At 53.4% G+C, this 27,535-nt stretch overlaps 1 protein-coding gene across 2 annotated transcripts; it reads right to left on the reverse strand.

Annotated features, from left to right (window-relative positions):
- Positions 1-264: 264 nt before the first annotated feature.
- Positions 265-25,770, reverse strand: DMBX1 (diencephalon/mesencephalon homeobox 1). 2 transcript variants are annotated; one of them, XM_081486032.1, is made up of 5 exons: positions 25,714-25,770; positions 8,882-9,047; positions 5,555-5,733; positions 4,939-5,287; positions 265-3,970 (listed from the first exon to the last, which is right to left on the reverse strand). In XM_081486032.1, exons 2-5 carry the CDS (start codon positions 9,033-9,035, stop codon positions 3,513-3,515), a joined length of 1,140 nt encoding a protein of 379 aa, XP_081342158.1. In that variant the 5' UTR covers positions 9,036-9,047; positions 25,714-25,770; the 3' UTR covers positions 265-3,512. The 2 variants fall into 2 exon arrangements, with proteins under 2 accessions (XP_081342158.1, XP_081342159.1); XM_081486033.1 differs by having other exon boundaries at positions 25,704-25,749.
- Between the last annotated feature and the right edge of the window lie 1,765 nt (positions 25,771-27,535).

The raw sequence follows: 27,535 nt of genomic DNA on the forward strand, positions 1-27,535 counted from the left end.
CCAAGCGGCCCTGGCACCCCCGCTGCCCTACCACAGGCGCTTGGATGAGGACCAACAACCCAGAGGAGATGGAATCCTTCCCCGCCCCAGTCCCTCTGCTCCCTGAGACCTCCCCAGAGGGCACTCCAGCCCCAGACAGGCGAGGGCCCTGGAGGAAGTGGCCAATCACGAGGCAGGTCTGCCTCCCTCCCCTACGGGCCACAGCACTGAACCACCTGCTCAGTCCACCATGGGCCCCTCTGGAAATGAACCTGGACTGAGGGCTGTGCTGCCAGATTCTCATTTATTAGCCAAGTAGGACAAAGAACAGGTCACAACGTCACAGGAAGTCAGACAGACAGACGGAGGGGTACACGGGACAGTGTCATGCTGCACTACGCAGGGGGTGGAGCAGGGGAGGGGGCACTTGAGCCTTGTTTTCTCAACTAACAGAATAAATAAATACGGTACACAGTGTTTTTGCCAGGGGCTGGCACGACCTCTAAGCACAAAAGGTCACAAAACAGCTGGTTTGGAAAGCAGTCTGTATAGCCTGCTGCTGCGGAGTCGGGGTGGGGGACCCAGGCCCGTGGACCATGCTCTGGGGAGGTGAGGAGGCGGGACACAGAGGCCTCAAGTGGGAGGGAGAGGAGAGGAATGAGACCTTCCTGGGAAGGACAGTCAGAGCCTGACTCTCAGCCTGCAGGTGACCAGGCCGTTCTGGGAGAGGCTTCGGCCTCAGTCTCCGGTGCGGTGGGGCAGTCCCAAGTTCATAGGAGGTGCAGGTGCTGCTTACACATAAGCTCTCCTCTTGCTCTCTAACTGCTTTCGTTCACTGAGGCTGGTCCCCTAAACTAGGCTGAGATCTGCCTGGGGAAGGGGACCACATACACTTTCCTTGCCTTCTCTGGGCTGGTGGAATTGAATGAGGAAGCCTTGAGAAAGCTCTGAGGGAAGCTAGGCTGAGCCAGAACATGACTCCAGGGTGGTCTTGCTCATTGGGAAATCTGGGGAGGCTTCCTGGGAGAGGTGGGCATGTCTAGAGCTACTGGATTCCAAGGTGCAGTGATAGTCGTTGGCCTCCAGGGACAGGCAAAAAGCTTCCGTCCCCATGCCTGGGCTAGATGAGATCTCTTTCGTTTCAGAAACAGAACTTCCTGATCCCAGAGGATAAAACAGAAATCTCTTCTGTCCCCTAGAGTTGCTCTCTCTGCCTTCCTTTCTCCCTGCCCAAGTCTCTCCCCTGATCTCCGGTGGCTGTTGGATTCACCTTCCAAATCCCAGATACCCAATCCTGGCTCAATTGATCCCCCTGTTCAGAAACCCTCACCTGCCTGCCTTGGTCCCTGCCACATCGAGGTGAGGACTTTAACCTGGATTCAAGAACCTCTGCCGCACCTCTCATGAAGCCAGCCACCATTTCCCCATCATCCACGTAGTCTCACTCCATTGCTTTGCTCACATAGCTTTCCTGGCCCAAGCTACCATCCCCCTCACTTTTTCCCCACCCAAAGCCTTCTCCATTTGCCCTGGCCCAGAACTCCCCACAGATCATGGGTATCAACTACTCTGCAAACCAGTCCTACCCATAGACACCCCTCTCCTCCCACTGGGAGAGAGACAAGTCTTAGGTATCTTTACACTGGTTTTCAGATGCAGCTTCTCTAAGCAGGGGGTGGAAGCTTAGTGGTGAGCCACAAAGTGCTGGGTCTGGGGATCATGACCCAGAATCTGTGCAAGCCATTTCTTTCCTCTCGCCCTGAGCCCTGAGCCTACAAGAAGGCTTGGAGATGGGGTGCCCACAGAGGCTGGACTAACACTCAAGAAAAGCAGGATCAAATCCAGATTGTCTCAACTTGAAGGGACCCATTACACTTATTGGGAAAACTGAGACCCAGAGACTGTGGCCGTGCCCAGGGAGAGGCTTGTGCCTGCAACACCCTTTGCTCCACAGCCGTGCAAGTCATTTTCTACTTCAAACATTGTGCTTTGTGAGAGCCTTTTTGTGGTGGTTGTTAGTTTAACTAAAACCTCTGCCCTGCAAAGTTGAAAGCACAGATATGTGGAATGTTAGAGCTGGATAGGATGTTACAGGCCCTCTAATCCAGGTGCGGAGTGGGGGCAGAGGCTATGGGCTAACTCAAGGTCATACCACTTTGAAAGGGAGTTTGCTGAGCTGGGTTCCTGGCCACAAATAGGAAAACGCCTTTCCGTGCCAGCGACTCGCTGAACAGAAGCCCTTACTTCGACAGTGGGCTCTGAGGCAGGATGCCAGCTGAAGCCCTGAGACTCTGCATTGCCGCATGGTGTGATCAGGAGGTGGAGGACCCTCCTTCCTGGCTCAGCCACACCCTGCCACAGACACTAACTGCAGAACCTCAGGCCTGGGGGCAGAGGACCTTGTTCCTCGAAGACACTTCTCTGAAAGCACCTGTGCCCTATTGCCTCCCTCCAACCAGGGAAGTCTCACCAGAGAGAGGTCTAGAGCCCTGTGATCAGCCCTGGATGAATGCTGGCCCCAGGCTCCAGTCCTGGAGGTTTTACAGCCAGAGATGCGGTCCTTCTACCCTCTGCCCCAGCCTGACTCCTGCCTCCACTCCCCTCCTTCTCAGTCTGAGCTGGGGATGGGGAGGGGGCGTCTCAAAGCTAGAAAAGACAGAGAACATGCCTTTCTGGATGCAGGCCAAGGTCGGAGGTGGGAACTAGGGCCCCCTCCTGCCTGCCACTCCAGTGGCTACAGGGTCTCCAGTGAGGGCCGTATCACCTCTATTGGAAGGAGAAGCTGCCTCAAGAGGGTGCGGGGGGGTGGGGGGGAGGAGCCAGGAGGCTGGAAGAAGTAAAAGGAGAGGAACAGGAAGAAGCCAAATGACTAAAACTGAAAAAATTACACAAGTCCAAACAAAACATAATTTGGGAACCATCTACATCAACACAGCCAGCACCGAAAAAAGAAAGCAGAGCCAGGAAGAAGAGACACAGTGGGGAGATCCAGAGAGGGGAAGACAGAGGCTGGGGAGAGGAGGAAAGGGGAGACAGAGAGAGAGCAGGGAAGGCCAGAGTGAGACGCAGAGGCTGTAGGCAGAGCTGGGGGGCGGCAGTGGAGAAGCGATGGAGCAGGGCGGGGGCCTGGGGCAGGCAGGTGCCTGAAAATATAGCTTTATATATTTATATTTATATCTCACATTCCACATAGCAACTTAGGTAAGGGGAGGAAGCAGGGGATGGGAGGAGGCGACACTGAGGCAGGGGTCTGGCCAGCAAGAACCTCTCACTCCCCAAGGAAAGCTGGAGGCACTGGCCTCTCACCTCCTCCCCATTTGGCCTCCATGGGATCCAAGCAGGGCCATGCAGAGGGTGCAGGTGTGGGCTTCACCAAGGGCTGGAGCTTGGGGAGGTGGGGGGACAGGAAGCAGGACTCCAAGGCCCCAGGATCCCTGGGCTCATGAGGTAGCTCCTTGAGAGCCATGTTGGGATGACCCTGGGGCTGGGCTGGGGGCGCCCGAGAGCCCTGGCTGCGGTGCGGAGGCCAGCAGTCAGTTAGGCAGCGTATCAAGTCCCAGGGATGCTGCGTGCTGCTTGGCCCGAAGCCGCAGGTTCTCGATGCTAGTGGTTTTACTGTTCAGGGCAGCTGAAGCAGGTGCTAGGCCTGCAGGGGGCGCAGGCAGCAGTGGGGACCCCCACACACCCTGGTGGGCAGCGGCGGCCGCTGACAGCGACTGGTAGTAGGACTGGCAGTGCAGTGAGCCCAGCGGGGCCACGTTGACGCCCAGGTAGGGCACGGCGGCCGCAGCTGCGGCCGCGGCGGCAGCGGGGGCCGGGCCCCCAACTTCGAAGGACGAGTAGTGTACCAGGTTGTTGGTGGCGGCCATGTGCTGGCGGAACTGCTCCTGCAGACGGAAGAGGCTCAGCGGGGAGGAGGAGTAGGAGTGGGAGGGGCCCAAGAGGCCAGCCCCCGGGGCTGCAGGGGTCAGGGCCAGGCTGCCCGGGGAATCTGCAAGCAGAGAATCAAGAACCAAGGACTCAGGACAAGGGCACTCATCTACCAGGAGGGGCTCCCCCAGCCTTGCCTCCCCCCTTGGCGCTGTGGAAAAGACTGGGCTGTGGCTGAAATCATATCCACCCATCTCAGTCAGGGTGTCCCCTGAAGCCAGTGTGTCTGTCCCCAGAATCCTGGGAGGGAGGGACCCAAGCTTCCTGACAGCACAGGCTCTGCCATGGCCCTCATGTCGGACATCTTACGGAGTCTTCTTTTCTTGTTTTGGTTTTTGTTGTTTGTTGGGTTTGGTGGGACAAAAGAGTTCTATTGACTCTCAAAATCGTTACAACAGAATCAGATTGACATGGGGAATGGCTGAGCCATAAGCAAATTGAGTAGTATAGAAGTGTCCCACCCCAAGACTCCTGTTCCTTCCAAGGGTGTGCCTCCACTTTCTCTCTCCTGTCTGTGGTTCCCCTTCCCCTCCAGCTCTCAGCTCACAGCACCGGCCCCTCTCTGCCTGGGCACAGGGTTTGTGACTGAGATTATGCTTCCTGCCAGAGCTCTGCTCCTTCAAAAAAACACAGCCCGGAGTCTCTGCTACATGTGGGGGTCTCTGGTACTCGTATAGCACTCACCCAATATACACTGGTACTGTATTTAACAACTTCTGTGCTGTTGTTAAATACTGGACTGATAAATAGCTTCTACCTTGAGCTCCTGAAGTATCCCTCCCCTGCCACACCGCCCCTCCCCCCAAAGTTCCCTTGACCTTGCCAGGATTCAGCGACTAAAGGGGGATCACCTGGCATGTTCCTGCTATCGCTGTGTCCTTTCTCTGGGTCAGGGCCAGTGCCACGTGTCCAGGGTTAACTCTATCTCTACTCTGATACCCCTGGCAGAACCAGGCCCCCGGGTGGCTAGACCTGGCCATTCTCCCTAGGCAGGGCCCCAGCCCACCCATAGCCCCAGCCAAGCCTCACCTGCCTTGGGGCTGCCCCTCTTGCAGCCCAGCCCCTTGCTCTCAGCCCCAGGGCTCTTCTCGGTCTTGGGATCCTCAGGCCCTGCCCGGGGGTCTTCCTCCCGGTCCGGCTGGTCTTCGGGGGCCGACTCACTGGCCGACTGCTCAGACAGGCTCAGGTGAAGCTCAGCAGGGGGGTCGCTGCTGGGCAGGTTGGGGGGCTGGTCAGTCTCCAGCTGGGTGTCTGGGGTCGGGGCGTCGGTCTTGCCTTCCCCATGGGAGCCCTCCACCTCCTTCTGCTTCTGGAGCTGCTCTTTCTGCAGGCTGCGCTGCTTCTTCCGGAACTTGGCCCTGCGGTTCTTGAACCACACCTGGGGACAGAGAGAGGGGCAGCAGGAATGGGAGGGGACGCAGCAGAGTCATGGAGCAAGGTGCTCCCCAAGGGGATGTGCAGGATAAAGTCACCCCCGCCCTCTGGGAAACACGCACCCACAATCCCTTCCCCAACGCCCCTCGTCACTGCAGTTATTCATGAAGACACTGGGTGCAGTTTGAAATGTTGGCCCCTGGACAGTGGGAAGCCAGACTGATGGGCTGGTGCTTGTCTGCAAAGTCTAGCTACAGGAACTGGGCCTTACCTGCACCCGGGCCTCAGGCAGGTTGGTGCACATGGCCAGCCTCTCACGCATCACCACGTCCGGGTAGTGAGTCTTCTGGAAGGTCTTTTCCAGGGCCTCGAGCTGCTGAGCCGTGAATGCCGTGCGGCTGCGACGCTGTTTGCGGTGCTGGGAGCCATAGCGGGCCTCCAAGATGATGTCTTGAAATGTACAGCCGTTGGAGGGCAAGGAGAGGGGGCCCATTTAATTATGGGAAATAGGTTTTAAATCTTACCCTGCTCTGACCCACTGTGGTCCTGCCAGAGCTAGACCCTGGTGTCTTCCCCATGGAAATCACCCATTTCCTCTCCATGTAGCTGGATTTTCAAGATCACTCCACACTATCATTCACTATCAGGCCCACTGAGCTCTAATTCATCTCTAAGAATGGCTGTTAGGAATATGCCTGAGGGGGATCTTCTTTATTTGGTTTGAGGTGGGTAGGTGGGTGGGTGGGCTTTACCCTAAAATCCATAAAGTCCTAGGATTCTGAAAGTACATGCTGCTGGCAGTTTGGAAGTCCATGTCACAAAGGTTCTAAGAGCCAATGACCCTTAGATTCTGGATACCAACAGAATACCGCCCCGACCATGAAAAGCCAGGCTGTGAGCTTGGGACCTATCTGCAAGGTCTTGTTAGGAGGAGTCTGACTAAGTAGATGGAATTCACTGGCTCTTGATCCTATGTCCTTTGGCTATGAATTTCATCATCCCAGTCTGCCTGTGTGTCTCTGATGGTAGGACCTGAGGCCTTGGTTTTATATCTCCTCAACAGAAAGGCTGACTCTGGCAGGGCTGGCAGCCTCAGAAAGGCTGGGTGCATTCAGTCTTGACCCTTCTAGCTGCTTTCTCCAGGAGGTAAGGACAAAGAGAGCAGGTACTAACCACCACCACAGGCTAGGAGAGGAGACAGGCCTGGTACACCACAGATTCCACAGTCCTGCCCATGTGCTGGGAACGTGAACCTCCCAGTATATATATATATCTGCCTGGGGTTGCTGTCTACCCTCCTGTTCTTCCCTGATATCTCAGTTGGTAAAGTATCTGTCTGCAGTGCAGGAGACCCGGGTTCGATCCCCGGGTAGGGAAGATCCCCTGGAGAAGGAAATGGCAACCCACTCCAGTATTCTTGCCTGGAGAATCCCATGGACAGAGGAGCCTGGTGTGCTACCATCCATGGGGTCACAAAGAGTCGGACACAACTGAGCAACTTTCACTTTCACACTCCTGCTCTTCTGCTTGACTAGTCCCAGGAGGATGGACAGTTAACTTCTCTCTCCCGGCCTCCCATCACCCAAAAGTGGGCCCTGGACCATCTATGCTGAAGGGAACCCGAGCTGCGTCAGCCTCTTCACAGGGCCACCAGGGTTCTTCCCCTGCACTTCAGGGACTGGGGAGTCAACACAACACTCTAAACGAGGAAGAAAGAGGCAACTGGGTCTCTAGGAAGCCTCAGACTTTGGGCTGCTCCTTCTTCAATGTAAAGACAGAGCCCTGAACCCCTCACAAACCAGCACTAATCCCAGCCTGGACTGAGCCCCGAGCTCATACTGGTTACTCTGGGGAAGAGGAAGGAGAAAATCCTTCTCAGTGGAACCCTGGGTGCGGGAGCAACAGCTCAGCATCCTGCTGCTGGCTCCAGGGGCTGCAGGAGGGGGCAAGGGGTTGCCACCTGGGAGATCAGGCTGTCTGCACCATCAGCAAAACCTCCTGCCGTAAGGCAAGGCCTCCATACGAGGAGCTCTTGTGCCTCCTTCTTTAAGATTAGAGAGTTGGTGGGAGCACTGAATACTCCACTTCCTCTGTCCCTGACCTTTCCTCTCTGAGCCCTGGAACATGGTCAGGATCTATAATGTCACCACCAGGCTGGGCACAGGGAACTCACTCCAAACCAGAGAAGCAGCCATAGCCGGACAGGCCTGCACACACATTCCCACACTGGAGACTGATGCTCATCTACAGAAGGTGACCAGGGGCTTGGTTTCATCCACTGAGCCCTTCCCAGAGCCTCTCAGGGTCTAAAGTAGTAGAAGTGGCTGCCCCACGCTCCTTGTCAGGCCAGAACCCAGGCCTCACAGCTCATCCCATTTCTGTGCCTTTCTCATGCTAGTCCCCCTTCCTTACCCTTTTAAGGCTGAACTCCTGCCCCATGCCTTCCAGGAAGCCCTCCCTGACCACACCAGCTGATCATGCTTCTCTGGTCTGCCCCACCACTTGATCCTGGCCACATTCTTTCTGCTGTGCCCCCTCATGGGTCTATGGGCACCTGGCCTCCCTGGAAGTACCCTAAAGCCCTCCCAGGACCATCTGGCACAGGGCCGGAGCAGTTCATCTGCTGCTTGAGGTTTGGCCTAGGGCAGGATGGGGTGGGTGCCTTCACCTCTCAGGAACTCACGTTCCCCACCCAAGACATTAAATCCTTCCCACGTTCACTGAGGGATTCTCACAGCAGAGCAACCATGGGTGAACGGGAGTAGGGGGACAAGGCTGCAGCGCCCTCATGGGCGCTTCCCATAGGACCGGATAATAATTTCCTCTGAGCACCTACCAGTCCCTGCTGAATATCCTACATGTGTTACCTCAAGTAACATCCCCACCATCCTATGGAAGGGGCCCCAACATGTTCCCTGTTTACAAAGGGGAAGCTGAGGCTCAGAGAAGAGAGGACAGCTGGCAGACCCTACAAGGATGGCAAGTCTGTGACTTCAAAGCTCAGATCTTTAGCCATAAGGTCCCATTCTAATCTCCCACCCCAGCCCTGTCTAGATTTAGCCTCTCTGAGCCTCCGTTTCCTTGTCCATACAATGGAGATAATAACCTCCCTTTACTGGAGTTGAATGGTTTCATGCACAGAGAGAGAAAGAGCAACTCATGCGGTGCCTGGCCACACCATCAGTGATCAAAACGTGGGCGCTGTTACAGAAGTGGCTCCCAGGGCACTCTGGCTACTTCCCAGCTGGAAGGCTCTGGTCTAGTCCCTTACCTCCTACCTCAGTCTCTCCACCTGAGAGGCTTACGGACCCCTCCCTCAGAGGGCTGTTAAGGAAATCTTAACAGCACTTCCTTAACAGTGCTGTTAAGGAAGGCACAGGGCAGCCCCAGGGCCCAGGGCCTGGCAAACATGGATGCTCTGGACACACACACAGATTTTGAATTGACATCTCCCTGTGCCATAAGTGACCTGGGTCTTCCTGAGTTTCCCAGAGTAACCATTCCCAGTGCTCCCTCTTGTCTTCACCTTCCAGACAGAGCCTCGTCCCCCAGATCTCTCCACCACCCTGCAGCCCCTGTCCCCACAAACGGCCCTTACCAGCCAGGCGCTCGGCCAGCGTGAGCGCGTGCACTGAGGGCCGGTAGTCGGGGGCGTGCTGGGCCTGCTGGGCCGCCTGATGGTGCAGGTTGTACATGGCGCTGAGCGAGTTCATGGCATGCAGCGAGTAGCCATTCACCCCGTAGTGCTGCATCACGGCATGTGTCTGCAGACGGGCGAGAGGGAGGGGACGTGAGGCCACACGGTCACACTCTACCCTGGGGGAGACACCACCCCTCACCCAGACCTTGGATGCCCACCTCACCCTTGAGCTTCTGCCACCTCATGGGAAAGAGGCCCGCCCTGCCCACAGCTAAGAGCCAGAGGGCTCCTGCCTTTATTTATTTATTCACTCAGCCACTCATTCATTGATTCACGCAGCAGGACTTGTGTAGGGCTTAATGATCGGGGCTCTGGAGTCAGATTGCCTGAGCTGGACTCTACCCTGCCACCTGCAGGCTTTCTGGCTTTGAGTAAGTCACTTCACTTCCCTGACCTTCAGTTTCTCCATCTGCAAAATGAGGTGAGTAATAGTATTTATTTTATGGGGTCATTGCAAGGATTAAGAGAAGCCTTTACAATAAATAGGGTCTGGTATGTAGGGTATTTGCTCCAACATGTTAATCATTGGGATTCAGCAATCTGTCTGCTGCTTCATTCTTCATTCATCATCTTCATTCTTCATCTCTTCATTAATCACCCAGGCGCCTACTCATTTGCACCTCACACACATATTATCTGTTCAACAAAAAGCCAAGGAAACTCACAGGGGGCCAAGTCCAGAGCTGGACTGGGAACACTGAGGCATTCGCTCTGGTGAGACAGTGGACTACAACCCTCATGTGCCACACAGCTGTAAGAACACTGTTACTGTGACTGTCATACACAGACTGCCATTGCCTCCCTCTATTCTCACCATATGCCCAAGAAGCAAGCAGGCCAAGAGCAAACGAACTCCATTTACAGATGAGTCTACTGAGGCTTGGAGAAAGAGCAGTGACATGTTGAGGCCACACAGACCATGTAGGGCCTCCTCCACCGCACAAATGAGGCTGCTCCTTCAGCCTCATTCTTTGGCGGCCAAAGAATGCACATCAGAGAACACATCCCTTCTGCTGAAGTAGCTCAGATTGTCACGAGGCTGACAGGGCCCCACCAGCCCCAGGGCTCCTCCAGACCCTCCCAGCCCTTATGCCCACCAAATATTGGCCTGAAAGACCATGTCCAGGTGTCCTAGCTCCCTACCCTCACTTAAGTGGACATATCACCAAACATCCATAGCACACACACACACACACACAGACACATACTTCATGCACAGATACACATATGCAGACACTCTTCACATAAGCAGTCATACTCACACACAAATTCATTAACAGTCACAAACACAATGTCATTATTCCCACAGTTCCACACATAGACATTCTCACAGATACCTATCCACACAGAGCATGTATCTACACACAAACCTGACACTCATACACATTCATATATTACACATATTCATTCAGCAGAGACTCATGAAGCACCCACCTACTAAGTACCAAAGTCCTTGCCTTAGTGGAATTTTTTTGGCCACACTGAGAGGCATACAGTATCTTAGTTCCCTGACCAGGGATCGAACCCATGCCCTCTGCAGTGGAACTGCAGAGTCTTAACATTGGATCACCAAGGAAGTCCTGCCTTCATGGAATTTACCTCCCAAGCTAGGAAGGCTATAAAGCCAATAAACCTATGTAATAAAGTCAGGCAGGAATAAGTGCTCTGAAGAAAAACAGGGCAGAGGAAGAGCATATCAAGAGGAAAGGTGAGAATATTTTAGAACATATGGTCAGGAAAGGGCTCTCTGATATTCAAAATAAGCCATGTGAATATTGTTGGGGTGGGGGGAGACTTTACAGGTAAAAGGAACAGCAAGGACAAAGTCCCTGAGGCATGAACAACTTGGTGTGTGTGCGGAACAGCAAGGAAACCAGGGTAGCTGGAGCTCAGAGGGGGAGGGGGGCAAGTGGATGAGATGAGGTGGGAGGGAGAGAAGGGGCCAGATCCCAGAGGGCTTCATGGCCCATGTAAGGAGTTTGAATTTTATCCTGAGTGTGATAGGAAGCTCCTGGACGGCCTTGAATAACATGATTTGTTGTTAAAAGCTCACTTTGCTGCTGTATGGAGATCAGACTGCAGAGGGTCAAGAAGAGAAGCAGAAAGGCCAGGCCACTGCAGAATCCAGCCCAGCGACCAAAGGGCCTTCCACTCGGGCAGGATGGGTGGAGGTAGGGAGAAGTGGTCGGAATCAGGACATGGTATGAAGGCAGAATCGACATGACTGCTGATAGGTTAGTTTTAAGATGTGCGGAAAAGAGGGCAAAAAAGATGACTCAAGTGGACTGGGCTATTGAGTGAAGATGAAATTAAGACACTTGCTCCTTGGAGAAGCTAGGACCAACCTAGACAGCATATTAAAAAGCAGAGGCATTACTTTGCCAACAAAGGTCTGAATAGTCAAAGCTATGGTTTTTCCAGTAGTCATGTATGGATATGAGAGTTGGACCATAAAGAAGGCTGAATGCTGAAGAATTAATGCTTTTGAACTGTACTGTTAGAGAAGACTCTTGGACTGCAAGAAGATCAAACCAGTCAATCCTAAAGGAAATCAGCCCTGAACATTCATTGGAAGGACTGATGCTGAAGCTGAAACTCCAATACTTTGGCCACCTGATGCAAAGAGTCAACTCACTAGAAAAGATCCTGATACTGGGAAAGATTGAAGGCAGGAGAACAAGGGGACAACAGAGGATGAGATGGTTGGATGGCATCACCGACTCAAGGGACATGAGTTTGAGCAAGCTCCGGGAATTGGTGAAGGACAGGGAAGCCTGGCGTGCTGCAGTCCATGGGGCGGCAAAGAGTCGGACACGACTTAGCGACTGAACAACAATTGAGTGAAGATGGATCTTTTCCCGAATTGCAAGCTCTCGGGGAGAAGCAGATCTGGGAAGGGGTGGAGAAGAATGAAATCGGGCTTTGTGGGGACATTGTTTTTGCTGCTATTTAGTCACTAAGTCATGTCCGACTCTTTTGTGACCCCATAGACCGTAGCATGCCAGGCCCCTCTGTCCATGGGATTTCCCAGGCAAGAATACTTTAGTGGGTTGCCGTTTCCTTCTCTAGGGGATCTTCCCGACCCAGGGATGGAATGCATGTCTCCTGCATTGGCAGATGGGTTCTTTACCACTGAGCCACCTGGGAAGCCTTTTGGGGACATGATAAGTGTGAAATATGGATCTGACTTCCAAGTAAAATGTGAAGTTGGAGGCAGTTCCCTGGTGTTCCAGTGGTTAGGACCATGTGCTTCCATTGCAGGGGGCATGATTCAATCCCTAGTTGGGGAACTAAGATCTCACAAACCACGCAGCACCACTAAAAAAAAAAAGAAAGAAAAAGAATGTTAAATTGGTAGCTGGATATACAAGTTGGGAGCTGAAGTTTGGGTTTACAAGTTTCTGAACAGACACTCACACAAGACACCTACCAACAACACCTACTCACAGAATCCCACTCCACGCACCATAAACATGACCCCACAGGCAGAGATCTAGGAGAAGAGAATGATGGAACAGAAAACAATGTTTAACCATTTGTGTAACAGAATATACCGTAAACAAAGCTAAAAGGCAAACAACAAACCTGGGAGAGAACTTGCCGTACATGACATAGCAAAACTGACCAAAAAATAAATAGCACAAATAAAAATAAAAGAGAATACCCATAACATATAAAGAGCTCTTATATAGAAACAAAAAGGTGGTCACCTTAATAAAAGATGAGCTAAGAACTTCCCTGGTGGTCCAGTGGTTAAGAATCCACCTGATGTAGGGGACTCAGGTTCCATCCCTGGTTGGGGAACTAAGATCCCATATGCTTTGGGGAAACTAAGCTCACACACCGCAATTACACTGCAATTATAGAGCCTACACACTCTGGAGCCCATGCTCTGCAATAAAAGAAGCCCACATACCACAACAAAGACCCAGCACAGCTGAAATAAAAAAATAAAACACGGGCTAAATAAATGAGGAGACAGCTTATTAAGGGAGAAAAATAGCTGTCTGATATATGACAAACAAGCTCAGCCTTCCTTGTAGCCAAAGAAATAAAAATAGAAACAATAAAATAAGAATTTTTACCAGCTTAGCAAATACAAAGAAAAACGATCACGCAGGGTTATTGAGGGGAGCGGGAAATGGTCCTTCTCCTACCTCACTGGCAAAAGAGCTCTTTCGTCCCTGCATCAAAAGCCTTTAGAGAGAGCATCTCTGGACTCAACAATTCCATTTCCAGAAATTTATCCTTCAAGTATGCAGAGATATGGATATAAGAATATTTATGATGGTTCTGCTTATGATGGCAAACAATGGAATCCTCACTGTCCATAGAGACAGGATTAGTTCAGTAAATGAGGAAACAGTCATGAGCGCCACAGAAGATGGTGCCATGGTTTAAAACAATGATGTGTATCTGTATGTGCTGATGCTCACAGTATATTGTTGAGTGAAAGAAATAGGTAACAGTATGCATGAGGTGATCCCATTTCTGTAATGTATGTATGTATAAATATGCAGAGGAAAGAAATATGGAAGTAACACAGAGCTAACAGAGGTTATCTCTGGGAGTCAGCAGATGGGATTACAGGTGATCTTCACACTCATATTCTTTCCTTCTTTCCTTTTTTTTAAAAAAAAAAATTATTTATTTATTTGACTGCATTGGGTGTGGCTGTCGGACTTAGTTGCCCCACAGCCTGTGGGATGTTAGCTCCCCAACCAGGGATAGAAGCCAAGTGCCCTGCATTGCAGTGCAAGGTGCAAGGTGGATTCTTAACCACTGGACCTCCAGGGAAGTCCCCTTTCTTTCTTTTTTTTGAGAGTGGGGATGGGGGAGGGTTATCTTTGTGTTTCCAGGGATGTGGAAACAGAGCCGGTCTCCAAAAGGTGTCACAAGGGCCAGGTGGGAAAGAGGAAGAGAGTTTAGAAGTAATTTTATTTATCCCCCATCCCCCTGCTGGGCTGGAATGCCCCTCCCCCACCAAACTCAGGAGCTGTGTCGCCTTAAAACTGGCTGCTGTTAATGTGGTAAGTGACATTTTAATTGACTTAATTATTGCTGATCTCACAGTTTTTGATGCACGACAAGTCTTTATTAACAGAACCCAGGAGCAGTGCCTCTCTCCGACCTCAACCGCTGGCCTTCTGAAGGCCTCCAGAACCTTCCCAGTCTGACATCTACCCTCCCTCTCCCCTCCAGCCTGATGCCCCCACCTTCCCCGGCTTGTCACCTCCGTGCCTTTGCTCCCACTGGGCCTCCATCTGAGATGTCACTGCCCTTCCTCCCCCTGGACCTGACAATGCCCCAGTGACACCTACTCTTCAGAAGTCGGGCCTTCCCCACCTGCCCCTGAGAAGGCATCTCTCCCCTCTTCAGGCCCCACATAACTACTCTCGGGTCCTAGAAAGGATGGTAACAACAGCAGCAGCAGCTATCATTTACTGGACGCACTGAGCAGGCACCACACAGAGCCTGTATGTGGATTTTCTCAGTTCTAGCCCTGGACCAGAGTAGTGTGGTGACACTTCTATCTCCCCCACAAGGCTGAGCTCCTTGAGGGCAGAAAGTGTAACTCACGTCTTTCTGGATTCCCCACCTCAGCCCACTCACAGGGTCTGGCACAGAGGCAGAGCTCAGGAGACGAGGATCCGATGAATGAATTAATAATAACAACTATTTATTAAGTGCCTCAGATACATCAGACATCCCCATCAATCCTCCCAATGCCCTAAGAGGTAAGGATTGTTATTACCCCATCTCACAGATGTGGAAATGGAAGGTGAGAATGATTGGATAATTTGTTAAAGGCCATGCAGCTAGGAGGTGGTGGAACAGGTTTCCACAGGTGAGGTGAGACTCTTCCCACCAGCTAGTATTTCCTAACCCCAGTCACAGGCTCTTACTCCAGCATGTTCCATTCCCTGACTTCTAGCATCTCTGGTTTGGTCCAAGGCAATAGGACAACAGCAGAGAAAAAGCACCTCCCCCTGGTGTTTCTCATACACGCACATACATACAAACACATACATACACATGTGTGCACATGTGAGTGTGCGTATATGTTGTAAGATAGGCCATGACAGCCTGAATCCTCCCAGCTGAGCTCCTCTCTCCCCACCTTCATGCTCTCTTCCTTCTCCAGGTAGACATCGGGGCCCCAGGTCTCCTCTGAGGCCACAGAGGGGCCCTTGGCTGACGATGCTGCTAACCATCCGAGCTGTACACATGTGGGACCACCCGGCCACATGCGTACAGCTCATCTCACTGATCATGCTTGTACATAGCCTGACTGTGACCAGGCATGTGACCGCAGGCATCTCTGTTTAGGTGGGTATCTGTGGTTATGTACATGCTCGTACGGGTGTGCACATCTGTGGGCCAGTGTGTATGAACATGTGTGTGTGACCAGAGGAATATATGCTAAATGGTACCCTCAGAAGTCATGTGGCCCTGGACAGAGTCTGAACGAGGGAGAAAAACAAAGAGAAAGAAATAAAAGCAGAGATGGAGTTGATGCAGATGGCAAGACAGATCAACACAGAGAAAATAAACAGATCTTACCCATTTTGGCTTTCCACAGCACCTAGCACAGAGCCTGGTAAACAGTCAATGCTTAGTAAAGAATAAATCTTGCACAGAGAAGAAAGACGCACAGCCTAAGAGACGGTAGAGGAGGCAGGGCCCGCACAGCCCAGTATGGTCCTCAGGGTCCTGGTACCACTACCTCCTCTCTCCCCAGGACTCTGAGTCTGGGACTGGAGGAGCCCTGTGCAGCAGGCACTTTTCCAGCAATAGGGCAGCCTAGACCTGCCCCTCTGGGGTCCTCAGCCAGACCCGGCAACTGGAGCTCCATCCACACCCAGTTCTGAGAGCTGTGGGTCTTAAGGGGACGCCAAGAGCCGCCCAGGCTGGAGTCCGACAGGGCCAGTTGGAGCCTCGAAAGGAGGCCCAACACCTCTGGCCCCAGGCCAGGCCCTGCGTGGGCTCAGCCCACTGCACACTCCAAACAGAATCAATTATATATTTAAAAGGTGCCGCCCCGCAATTCCTGGCGAGCCAGGAGAGCCATCCATCATGGCTCGGCCGTGTTTCACAAGCTGTCGAATTGTGCTTACATTGGTTAAAAGAATCTTTATATTTCATTAAGCAAGCAGATCGGCGGATCTCCCGCCACAGGCGCCATATAGATGGCTTTAATTTTCCAAATCTGCAAATGCATCCGTTATGTCCCCGCGTCGCTGCTGGCTGCGGCCTAATGCCCAGCCAATCGAAGAATCAAGCAGAATTTTATTAGGGGGCATTTTTTATAAATTAACAGCAGCACTGCTAAAAAAAACACACGTAAGGCGTCTTTGATTAAAAGGAAAGTGGACCCTCCCTTCAGCTGCACCCAGCTCAGCCACTCCATAGGCCTGTCCCTTCTCTCTTCACCTTCTCTCTCTTTTTCTGAACTTTTCATTCCCTCTCCATTTCTTCTCATTCCCACACACAGTGAAGAACCAAGCAGAACAACTGTGTTTAAAGGAAAAAAAAGAAAGCAGGAGGGGAGGAACCAACATTCTCTGAGTGACTTGTCTCCTCTGTTCCAAGTGTGGTCAGACACATGTCCTCACTACCCATGACAGCTACCTTTCACTGAACATTCACCTTGAGCTAAACCCTCTTCTGCTCACATTAACAAGCTTCAGCACAACCCTACCAGATAGGACTTATTATCATCACTGTATGAATGAGAAAGCTGAGACTGATAGAGGTAAAATCACCTGCCCGAGGCTCTACAGTGACTAACAGGGTAGAGACAGGACAGGAACCCCAGGTGGCAGAGGATCTACCGGTACTGATTTCCAGAGTGTAGCCAAGACCTAGGCCCTGGTGAGGACTAGCCCTGGTGCCAAGGGCAGTGGGAGGGGCTGCAGGGGGCCTGCTGCCCTGGACTTTCTGCCCTGAGAAATGGTGCCTCCCCTTCAGCCCCAGAGGCTCACCCAAGACCCTCTGGGGAAGAGGCCCCCACCCTTACTGAGTAGTTGGGAAACCAAAAGGACTTTGGCTTGGCAGGTAGAAGACCATAAATACATAAACTCGGGAGGTCCAGACCAGGGCTCCTGCCCCAACCCCCAGGCTGCTATGCAACCTTGGCTAGCAACCTGCCATCCCTGACCTCTTCTGACACAACACTGACCCAACAGCTGCCCAAGGAGGGAGACAAATCTCGGTCAGGGGAAGTGTGTAATCCAAGGCCATCCAACCATCTGAGGACACTGAGGAGGAGAGAGTCCTTCATGTGTGTGTCTGTGTGCACACACACATGAACGTGTATGTGTTGCGGGGGTTAGCTGACCAAGATGACCTAGAAGTTGTCCAGCTCTGAGATAGTGGGTCCAGGATCATTGTTTTATTCAAAGCATTTTTTTTAGGGACTTCCTTGATGAAAGTGAAAGAAGAGAGTAAAAAAGTTGGCTTAAAGCTCAACATTCAGAAAACTAAGATCATGGCATCTGGTCCCATCACTTCATGGGAAATGGATGGGGAAACAGTGGAAACAGTGGCTGACTTTATTTTGGGGGGCTCCAAAATCTCTGCAGATGGTGATTGCAGCCATGAAATTAAAAGACGCTTACTCCTTGGAAGAAAAGTTATGACCAACCTAGATAGCATATTAAAAAGCAGAGACATTACTTTGTCAACAAAGGTCTGTCTTGTCAAGGCTATGGTTTTTCCAGTGGTCATGTATGGATGTGACAGTTGGACTGTGAAGAAAGCTGATCACCAAAGAATTGATGCTTTTGAACTGTGGTGTTGGAGAAGACTCTTGAGAATCCCTTGGACTGCAAGGAGATCCAACCAGTCCATCCTAAAGGAGATCAGTCCTGGCTGTTCATTGGAAGGACTGATGTTGAAGCTCAAACTCAAATACTTTGGCCACCTCATGCGAAGAGTTGACTCATTGGAAAAGACCCTGATGCTGGGAAGGATTGGGGGCAGGAGGAGAAGGGGACGACAGAGGATGAGATGGCTGGATGGCATCACGGACTCGATGGACATGAGTTTGGGTAAACTCTAGGAGTTGGTGATGGACAGGGAGGCCTGGTGTGCTGCGATTCATGGGGTCGCAGAGTCAGACACGACTGAGCAACTGAACTGAACTGAACTGATGGTCCAGAGGTTAAGAATCTGCCTGGAAATGCAGGAGACGTGGGTTCGATCCCTAGTCAGGGAACTAAGATCCCACATGCCAAGGAGCAACTAAACCTGCACGCCTCAACTAGAGAGTCCATACTCTGTGATGAAGATCCTGTGTGCCACAACTAAGACTCATCCAGCCAAATAAATACATAATTTTTTAAAAAGTGTTCTTAAAGTATAGTTGGGAATTCCCTGGTGGTCCAGTGGTTAGGACTCAACGCTTTCACTGCCAGGTCTGGTTCAATCCTTGGTCGGGGAATTAAGATGTTCCTGCAACCATTAAAAAAAATACATTTGAATTGGTTCTATTGAGATGGATGAAACTGGAGCCCATTATACAGAGTGAAGTAAGCCAGAAAGAAAAACACCAATACAGTATACTAATCCATATATATGGAATTTGAAAGATGGTAACAATAACGCTATATGCAAGACAGAATAAGAGACACAGATGCATAGAACAGTCTTATGGACTCTGAGGGAGAAGGTGAGGGTGGGACGTTCTGGGACAATAGCATTGAAACATGTGTATTATCATATGTGAAACAGAACACCATTCCAGGTTCAATGCATGAGACAAATGCTCAGGGCTGGGGCAATGGGATGACCCAGAGGGATGGGATGGGGAGGGAGGTGGGAGGGGGGTTCAGGATGGAGAACACATGTAAACCCATGGCTGATTCATGTCAATGTATGGCAAAAACCACTACAATATTGTAAAGTAATTAGCCCCCAACTAAAATAAATAAATTTATTTAAAAAAAAAGAAATAAGTATACCATAAAAAAAAAAGATGCTCCTGCAAGCCACCCCACAGCCAAAAAAACTAATTAATTACAGCTGTTTTATAATACTATGTTAGTTCACAGGATTTTAAGAGAAACTCTCTGCCCAGAACATGCCAGATACTCAATAGTGGTAATCTCATGAATTTCTTATCCCAATTCTGTGAGGGAAGCACTATTATTATTCCCACTTTACAGATGAGGAATTGAGGCTCTAAGAAGCCAAGTCACCCTTGGTTTATCTGTTTGGGAACTGGAAAGGATGAGCTGCCATCCCAGTAAGCACCCCTATTCCCACACCTCTTCTGAGTTGCCAGGAATCAGCAATGGGAGCATATGCTATAAGGGAGCATCGAGACCCTGGCCTTACTCTGACCAGGGACTCTGCAGGTGCCAGGGCTAAGGGCAGACCTGAGATGAGGATACCCTCAGCTGCTCCCTCTTAGATGTTATTTATTTTTCAGATCCATTCTCAGGTCACTGTCAAAACTCCCAACCTCTCGAATCTCCACTGTCAGTATCAGGCACACAAAGGTGCAGAAAGTCCAGGAACCAGCCTCTTTCCCCTTGCCAGGCACCAGATTCTCCCCAGCTATGCCCCACCCTTCCCAGGAGGGTGAGCCTGGCCACCAACAATTCAGTGATTCGATACCGCCAGCAAGACCACAGAAAATAGTCAAGGACACAGTCTAAAGACACACGTATTCGTCATTTCCACTCCCCCACTCTTGCTTCCTCCTAACCCACTGTACCAGCACCCTCCCACCCACCAAGACACAGCTCCCCAAAGTCACCATATGACTGCCTTCTCCTCTGGGAACACTGTCCCTCCACCAGCATTACCTGGAGAATTCCTGATCCCTCATGCTAGGCTTGGGCACCCTCTTCTGCAGGACTCCCCCCCTTGATGGGCCACGCTGGGTCAGGTGACTTCTTGGAACTCCCATGGTAGCATTACCTCACCAAACTGTAGTTGCCCATTTGCCTGTCTTTCACCCAAGATATAATAATGACTATTTTTCACCAGCCCTCCTGAGAGAGACCTGACAGGCATCTCATTTACTCCTCACAACAATCTCACCCCACTTGACTGACAAGGAGCCCAGAGAGATCAAGTCACTTGCCCAAAGCCACACAGCTAATCAGCTTAGCCAAGATGGAATCCAGGGAGTCTAACTCCAAAGCATGAACTCCGTGCTCACCAAGAGCCCTTAACCTCATCAGTCTGGGGCTCCTGCAAGGTAGGGTCTGGCTCCAGAGCCAGGACTCAGTACCCAGCAAGGAAAACATTAGACATTCATCCCACAAGTAAAGATAGAGCCACTCTTTGTCAGGTATAAACTCTGGGGTAATATAAGGAGTACCAGCTCCAGGGGCTCCAATTCTAGCAGAATGGTCAGATGGTCTAAAGTCCTGGGTGAGGGGAGACCAGCTCTGGGAGATGAGAGAAGGCCAGCAGAACCCAGACCTGAGTGAGCTAAGGCCCCCAGTCTCCTCCTCACCTGCCTGCACTGCCCTACTCCCATGGACGACCCCATGACCCCACCAGAAGCCAAGCCACCTCCTGGCCATAGCTTCAGCCCTGATTTTGCCACAGACTGAGCTCTGATCCTGTCCCACACCAAGCCCTGGCCACTGCTCCCATCCTGACCATGTGGCGTTTGATACCAGCACCATGACTCATACATTGCTACCATTAACCCCACACTGCTTGATCCATGTGCTGAGGGAACAGGCTGTTGGGGTCCAAAATCTCCAGCATCCTCCTTCCAGTTCAGCTGAGGGACCCCAAAGTGGCCCCAAAGTTAGAGCCAAGGACCTCAGACGGTGAGCTTCAGACTGTGTGGCTTTGCCAGGGTCAGATCTCCAAGCCCGAGAGCTCTTCAGTTTCTCAAAGGAGATGCTCACCTAGCCTCTTGGTTTGGGATGTTGCCAGAGCAGGGAGGGAAAGAGCGCCATCAGGGAGAGCTCCAGAGTTCTGGGTGGGTCTCAGGGCAGACCCCACCCCCGGGGCCCTCTGGAAGAGCCCAGGCGCTTAGTTCCCTACACAAACTGTTATCCATTAACATCCAATTATCCCTCGGTCCGAGCCATTAATTATAAATCAGCCGCTAATTGGGGTAATTAGCCCCCTGCAGGCTAATGGGCCGAGACTGAGGGAGGCCCCTCCGCCTACTATTCTCGGATTTTCTGAGGTGCTTAATGTTGGGGGTGGGGTGCGGTGCAAAGAAATCAGGCGGCTGGAGATTTTTTTGTTTTTTAAGGCAGCAAAATGCGTCAGGGGAAGGAAGGGAAGATGAAAAGGGCCAATTTTTGTTTCTCCTCGAATCCCATCCAGCGTGTGCTCTGGACGACAGGCGGGCTCAGGGGAGGTCTGACCGCAGGCCCCGGGAATCGAACTGGCGGGATAATTGCTTGATTCTCTGCTTCCTTTCCAGCAGACACAGCTAGAAAGCCAGAGAAGACCCAGGAGACCTGGACGGACCCGGAGTGGAGCGGCGAATTAGTCGGCCGCCATCACGTTTCCGCGTCTCACCTGCGCGGAGGAGCCGGCCCTACTCGCCTGGTTTGCCCCCGGTCCGGAGTCCCGCAGGAACGAGTCGGGCCGCTCCAGAATCATCGACACCCAGGCCTGGCCAGCCCAGAAACAGAGACTGCAGAGTCTCCACGGAGCCACAGCTCCAGGCTCAGGTCTGGGCCTCTGGCAGCTGGTGGGGTGTCTTGCTGACTTGGAGACCCCGGATCCTACTCTGTGCACAGACAGACCTATGGATAGGTAGGTAAAGGGCCACGCAGCCACAGGGACTCAGACAACCCTGGTGCATAGAGCTGTGGGAGCTGGAAGGGGCCTCCAGACCCAGTAGGCTCCAATGACCTAGGGACACACCGAAGCAGTGCCTGCGGCAGCGGTAAACTGGTTGCAAGTAGTGACTCCCTCTAGGAAAAATGCACTCTGGCCAAGTGACGGCAGATCCAGGGGACTCTTCCCTGCCTCTGCCAGAAACCCAGCTAAAGTTGGAAGAACAGGCGGGCCAGAGCTGTGATCCTGGGTCTGTGTGAGCTGGGATGTCCACCCATCCGGCAGCACTGGGCCGAGTCAAATAAGTTTTCGGAAGAGCAGAGGGGTGACTAAGTGGAAAGACAGTTCGCTGGATGGCGGGGGTGGGGTGGGGGTGCAGAACAGGATAACGGAGAGCCTAGGTCACCCGTCTTACCCAAGGGGAAACGGAGGCGGAGGGAGGAGCAATGACCCACCCAAGGTCAGAGATTAGGGTACTCACTGCAGGACGAAGGTCCAGACCGGACCACACGCTCAGCTCGCCACTCACCGTCCCCCCAGTACCCCTCCCTAACCCAGCCGCCTACTCAGTAATGGGCTTCGGCGGGCGGCGGGCGGCGTTGCCCGGGGCCTTGATTAGATATTTATTGCTGTCATTTACATGGGCACCGCAGGGCTGCCGAGCGGGACTGTGAGAAGGGGAGGGGAAAGGAGGGGGAGAGGACTGGGAACTTGGGGGGAAATGGGGGTTGGCTCCACCAAGACCAGAGACTCCCTGGAAGGGGTGAGAGGCGGAGTGAGTGGCAAGTCCCCAGGCTACCGATGGGAATGGGGGGTGGGGGAGCAGAAACAAGGGTGGGAGTTATGGACTGAAGCCCATGGGCTGAAACAGAGAAGTGGAGCTGTTGGGCCTCAGATGGGTGCCCTGGGAGTGTCTTGTGTGATATGCCTGAGTGTTCGTTTGAGTTCAACCTGTATACATACAGCAATGTCTGTCTAAAGAGTTTTGTGAGTGTGTGTCCAGCAGATTTACCTGTGTGTCCCTATATGTATGTTTCTCTACCTATGTGACTTCTCACCTGGGTGTGTCCTTGTTAGCCACCCATAGTTCAGGTAACACTAACCCATGCCTTTGACTCTGGGTGGTGGTCAGTTGTACGTGTATGTGTGTCCCTGTGTGTCTGTGTGTCCCTGTGTGTCTGTCCATCTGGATGGCTACAAAATGTGTGTGTGTGTGTGTGTGTGTGTGTGTGTGTGTACAGGACTAGCTCAGAGATTGAGGGGGAGTTTCTTCCTCTCCTTTAGGTTCTGCAACCTATAGGCAAGTCCGAGTGCTCTAACCACCAGACTCAATTTTTGGTGGGTATTTTTTTGGAACCCAGGTTTAAGGGTGGTAAGCTGATCCTCCATTCCAGACCAGACAGGGCCAGAGAACTGTCAGTTCAGGGTCCTCTGGGAGCTTTTGTTTCTGAAAGATTCACTAAGCAGCTTGTGATGGGATGTATGGGGCCAGGTCTCCGGAGCCAGTTATGTTTGCATCGGATCAGAGAAACGGCTCCAGTTTCGAGACTACACAGGATTCTGCATGTGAAAGTGGTGGGCATCAGTGCAGGGATTCTCCCAAAACTCACCCTTCACCCTTGAAGCTGACTGGCCAGCCCGAGGTCCGGTGGGGCCCATGTGGAGGCCCGGCTGCTCACCTTTGAAGCCGCCTTCGCCCAGGGCGGGTTTCCTCTCCTATGCACTTTTGCCCTCTGTTCCACTTTCTCCTCAGGGTCTGTGTGGCTGCACGGTTCCCGCTTCCCAGCAGGATTCGGTGCCCATCATGTCTGAGGGGGTGGCAGAAGGTGTTTACCCCCATCCTAAGTAGTGAATCCCTGCCTCTTGTCCAGAGACTGTATCTGCCCCAGCCACGGCGATTTGAGCCAATTATTCGGATAATTTGCTCTCACTGGGCAGCAAATTCGATTTTTTTTCTGACCTCCTACACGCACATGAGCACAGCTGGTTTGCAGAGAGAGGAGGTAGGAACCAAATTCACCGACCCTTTGGTCAGACTGCCTTCTCCTTTGGGGGAAGACTAAGAATGAAGAGAAGTGAAACGCGAATCCCTGCAAAATTGAAAACAACTCTTCAGCCCACTTCACCTAAAACTAATAGGCGACAAGACCTCCTAGGAAGATGCTAGGTCCAGCCAACCCGGCTGCAGCGCATAGGCTCCAGAGCTCCAGTAAGAAAGACACCGGGCCACCGGCTGTCACGGCTGTAAACTGGGAACCTATGCAATTTCGCGGCTGCGGGGCAAACAGCCTCCGAGATGCCAACCGGGCCACTCGTCTGGCCAGCTCGAAAGGTCGATCGAGTCAGTAAAGCCCTCTGCTCTCCCCGACATCCTTAACCCAGGGCCGCCTCAGAAAACCAGCACTATCCCAATCAACCCTGTGCCTCTGCAGAATTTTCTAAAACGAAAAAGATCTTCCCATGCCCTGGGCGGACTAGCGCTTGAGGCTCCACGGGTTCCCTACTTTGGGGGATTCGAAACCCGAGCAAAGGGTGGAAAGGGCGCGGACTCCGGCCTCCTCCCACTCCCCAATGCAGGACTCCCTCATCGGACAAACAACGAACCTGAGGAACACACACACACACACATCACCACCACCACCACCACCACCAGAATCAGGGCAAATTCGGGCCCCAGATCTGGGGCAAATTTAGAGGAGAGGTTCCGCTCGGCCCCCTAAGCACACCACCAGGGCCGCAGCGGCTCCTGCGCAGAGCCCGGAAACTCCTGATGCACGAAAAAGTTCAGCAGGCAGAGTCTGGGACACCGCCTGTCCCCGTCCAGAACTGGGTCACAGCTACCCGCCATGGGAGGCCCAGGGAGGAGAGTCTCTGGCAATGCCCCCTGCCCCTTGACCGCTTCACCCGAAGCACCACGAAGAGGCTCCCGGTGCTGGCCCCAGCCTGCCGTTCCACACATAGCTCACCCGACGCACGCTAGTCGAGGCCGCGGGAGGCAAAACGAATTCCAGGGGACTAGGCCCGCTGCGCCCCAAACATTCACCTGGGGGACTCCAGCCCGAGGCTGCATTTACGAGGACAGAAGCTGGCTGAGCGCTGTACCACCCTCAACCGGAGAATTCTTGCAGAATCGCAGTCCGGAGAGAAAAGACTCACTCGCCGCGGGTGGAGTGTAAACCGCGGCCGCGCAGCCCGGACCGATGCAGGATCCCGGGTAATGCCCGGGGCATCCGGCGGTTCGCTGGGCGGCGTGGATGCGGAAGCTGGAGAGGCGTGGGGGCGACCCCTGTGCTACCCTGGCGGGGACCTGGGTTGCGGGCCGTGCCCCATCCCCAGTCCCGGCCCCGGGCTCCGCGACGCCCCGAGGCCGCATCTGCTCCGCATTACCCCCGGCCACCTCCTCCCCGCCCCCCTCCAAACTGAGAAGGATTTGTCTCCGCTTAATATCCAAACCTTTTTTGTATTTATTTTTTTTCAGGGGCGAAGTAATATCTTCCAAATGAGGCAAAACCGTGACGGATCCGAAGCGTTCTCTGCGGGTGCCTGCGTCTCCGCGGGCCGAGGCTTCCGTCTGGGCCTCCGCGCGTTTCTGCCCACCGCGCTCTCTTTTCCCTCTTTCTGCCTCGGAATTTCGAATTCTGCTCTCGGTCTGGCTCCTTGGGCTGTTCCCTCTCTCTGCCTCTGTCGTCAGCCTTAGGTATCACTCCCTCCGTCTCACCCTACGCGTCTCCCGATCTCTCCCTGCCTCTGTCTCCCTGGCCTGTCCCTCCTTCCTCTCTGTCCCTTCACAGTCTGTCCGTCTCCAAAGTCCCTGGCCCCAAGCAAACTTTCCGGTCCTCCCGGGGGATCTGGGACTGCAGGACCACTAGAGGGGTAGCGGTCCCCAGAGTTCTCCGCCCGCGTCCTCCCCGTCCCGGCGCCCCTCCCAGCTCGGCCCCGCCGGCCGTACCCGCTCGCACCTGGTCTCCCGGGCCCGCGCCGCCGTCGCCGCTGCCATCTACGCGCGCCTCGGCCGGGGCTGGAGTTTTAAACGGCGTTTCCCGGGCGCCTCGCGCGGGCCCACGCGCTCCCCAATGGCCCGGGTGGCTGCCAATCACGCGCCGCTCCCGCCCCCGCCCCCGCCCCGCCCCGCTAGTGCTGCAGAGCGGCTCTCGGCCTAGGCGGCCGGAGTCCGACCGTCAGTGGGTCGGTGGGGTCCAGCCGCGTCGGTCACCTCCTTCGAATCTCCGTCTCCCGGTCCCCGGATCTCTGCCTCTCTCGGGTCTTCAGAAGCCGTAGGCCAATCCCTAGGGCGAGGAGGGGTCTTAAGAAACCTTCCCCTTTAAAAGCCTCACCCGCGTCTGGATGCTTAGCACCAGACAGGGTCAGCAAGTGATGGCCTGGGGGTACCCTGGCTGACTCACACGCCCACCATCCCTCCAGGATCGGTCCCGAGCTATGCACGCGCACACACCACACACACGTCTCTCTCCCGCATCAGCCCCACACTACCCGCAGCCTTGTCAACGCCATGCCACCACGCCACCCACCCCACCACCAGCAATCAGAGCTCACCGCCCACACTCTCAGCCCATACACAGGACTGTGCTCCTAGCAGCTGGTCACCTGTCTGTCAGTTGGAGGCCTTTTAGAGAGCCTGCTGGCCTGGGACTCAGCTTCACACGAAGCTCACCCACCTGTCTCAAGGGCAACGGACACCCGGTGCCTGGCCTACCTGGGGAACACCTTGGGCCTGGGATCCTCCTGTGCCTACTAGCGCCTCACTCCCTCCAGGCAGGACCAGTTCACAGGAAGACATGTTCTGGAGCTGGCTATGGAGTCTGGCAGTGAGGAAGGCCAGCCTCCTGAAAGGTGTGCCAGAGGGGCAGGTTAATGCCCACACTGCTGGTGCTGTTGGAGTGGCAAGGACCTGCACTAAAGCTGTATGTGTGGCTGCTCTATGTGGAGGTGACTGTCAAGGTACTTGGCCAAGGGTTGGTAGGGTGGGGGGGGGTATGCTGTGTGTGCCCCTGTATAGTGAATTCTGTGTGGCCTGCCTTTGGGCACAGTGGCAGCGACTGTGAGTCACACGTGGAGTGTGTCCTTGTGACCTATGCTCCTGTGACCACAAGTCCACCGTGGAGTAACCGTGGAGCCTCATACAGCTGTAAGTCCTTTTGTGTGTATCACCAATCCTTGTGCAGATGTGAGTTCAAGCATGGTTGTGAATCCAGGTGGCTGAATGCAGGATGGACACAGGGCAGGCCCAGGGTCTGACACTCGGGGCAGGGCAGCTGGACCCTGACTCTGGCATTCCCTCTGGTCTGTGAGTGACGCTTCTGGGTCTAGCTCCTGGGAGCTGGTTGCTTCCTTGGGGGCAAAGGCATGGAGATGCAGGAGGTATTGACTGGCCGATGCTGCCAGTAGATTTTAGAGTTCTGGCCTGGGTGGAAGAGGTCAGGAATTTTGGCCTGGGCGGGCAGGAAGGGGCCATAGACTGATTTGAGGGTCGATCCCCAGGCGGAGTTAGGGACTGAGTGCCTCAGAGGGGGGCGGGGAGCGGTGGGCCTCAGAAGGGAGGGGAGAGGAGGGGGCGGTAAGAGGATTAGGCCGCTTAGACCCTTCTCTCCCACCAGGATCCCCCACCCCCACCCCCAAGCTCCAGAAAAGATTTCTTCTGCCAAAGCAAAACCGTTTAGGCTCCATTTAAAGGGACAAGAAAGGTGGAGGCGGGGGCTTTAAATAACCTTTTAATTTCCCTTCAGGGATCTGGCCCTGTGAGGGAGAGGAGAGAAGAGGGAA

The sequence above is a fragment of the Giraffa tippelskirchi genome, chromosome 5, assembly GCF_054371585.1.
Source record: "Giraffa tippelskirchi isolate mGirTip1 chromosome 5, T2T-mGirTip1v1.2.pri, whole genome shotgun sequence".
Lineage (NCBI taxonomy): Eukaryota > Metazoa > Chordata > Mammalia > Artiodactyla > Giraffidae > Giraffa > Giraffa tippelskirchi.

What these genes read in the sequence shown, in the direction of transcription:
- DMBX1 (XM_081486032.1), bottom strand. Translation starts at nt 9,035, where the DNA reads ATGCAGCACTACGGGGTGAATGGCTACTCGCTGCATGCCATGAACTCG. An exon ending in GCTGGCCGAGCGCCTGGCTG is followed by an intron (nt 5,734 to 8,881) that starts GTAAGGGCCGTT and finishes GTACATTTCAAG; the next exon opens with ACATCATCTTGGAGGCCCGC. An exon ending in TGCCTGAGGCCCGGGTGCAG is followed by an intron (nt 5,288 to 5,554) that starts GTAAGGCCCAGT and finishes CTCTGTCCCCAG; the next exon opens with GTGTGGTTCAAGAACCGCAG.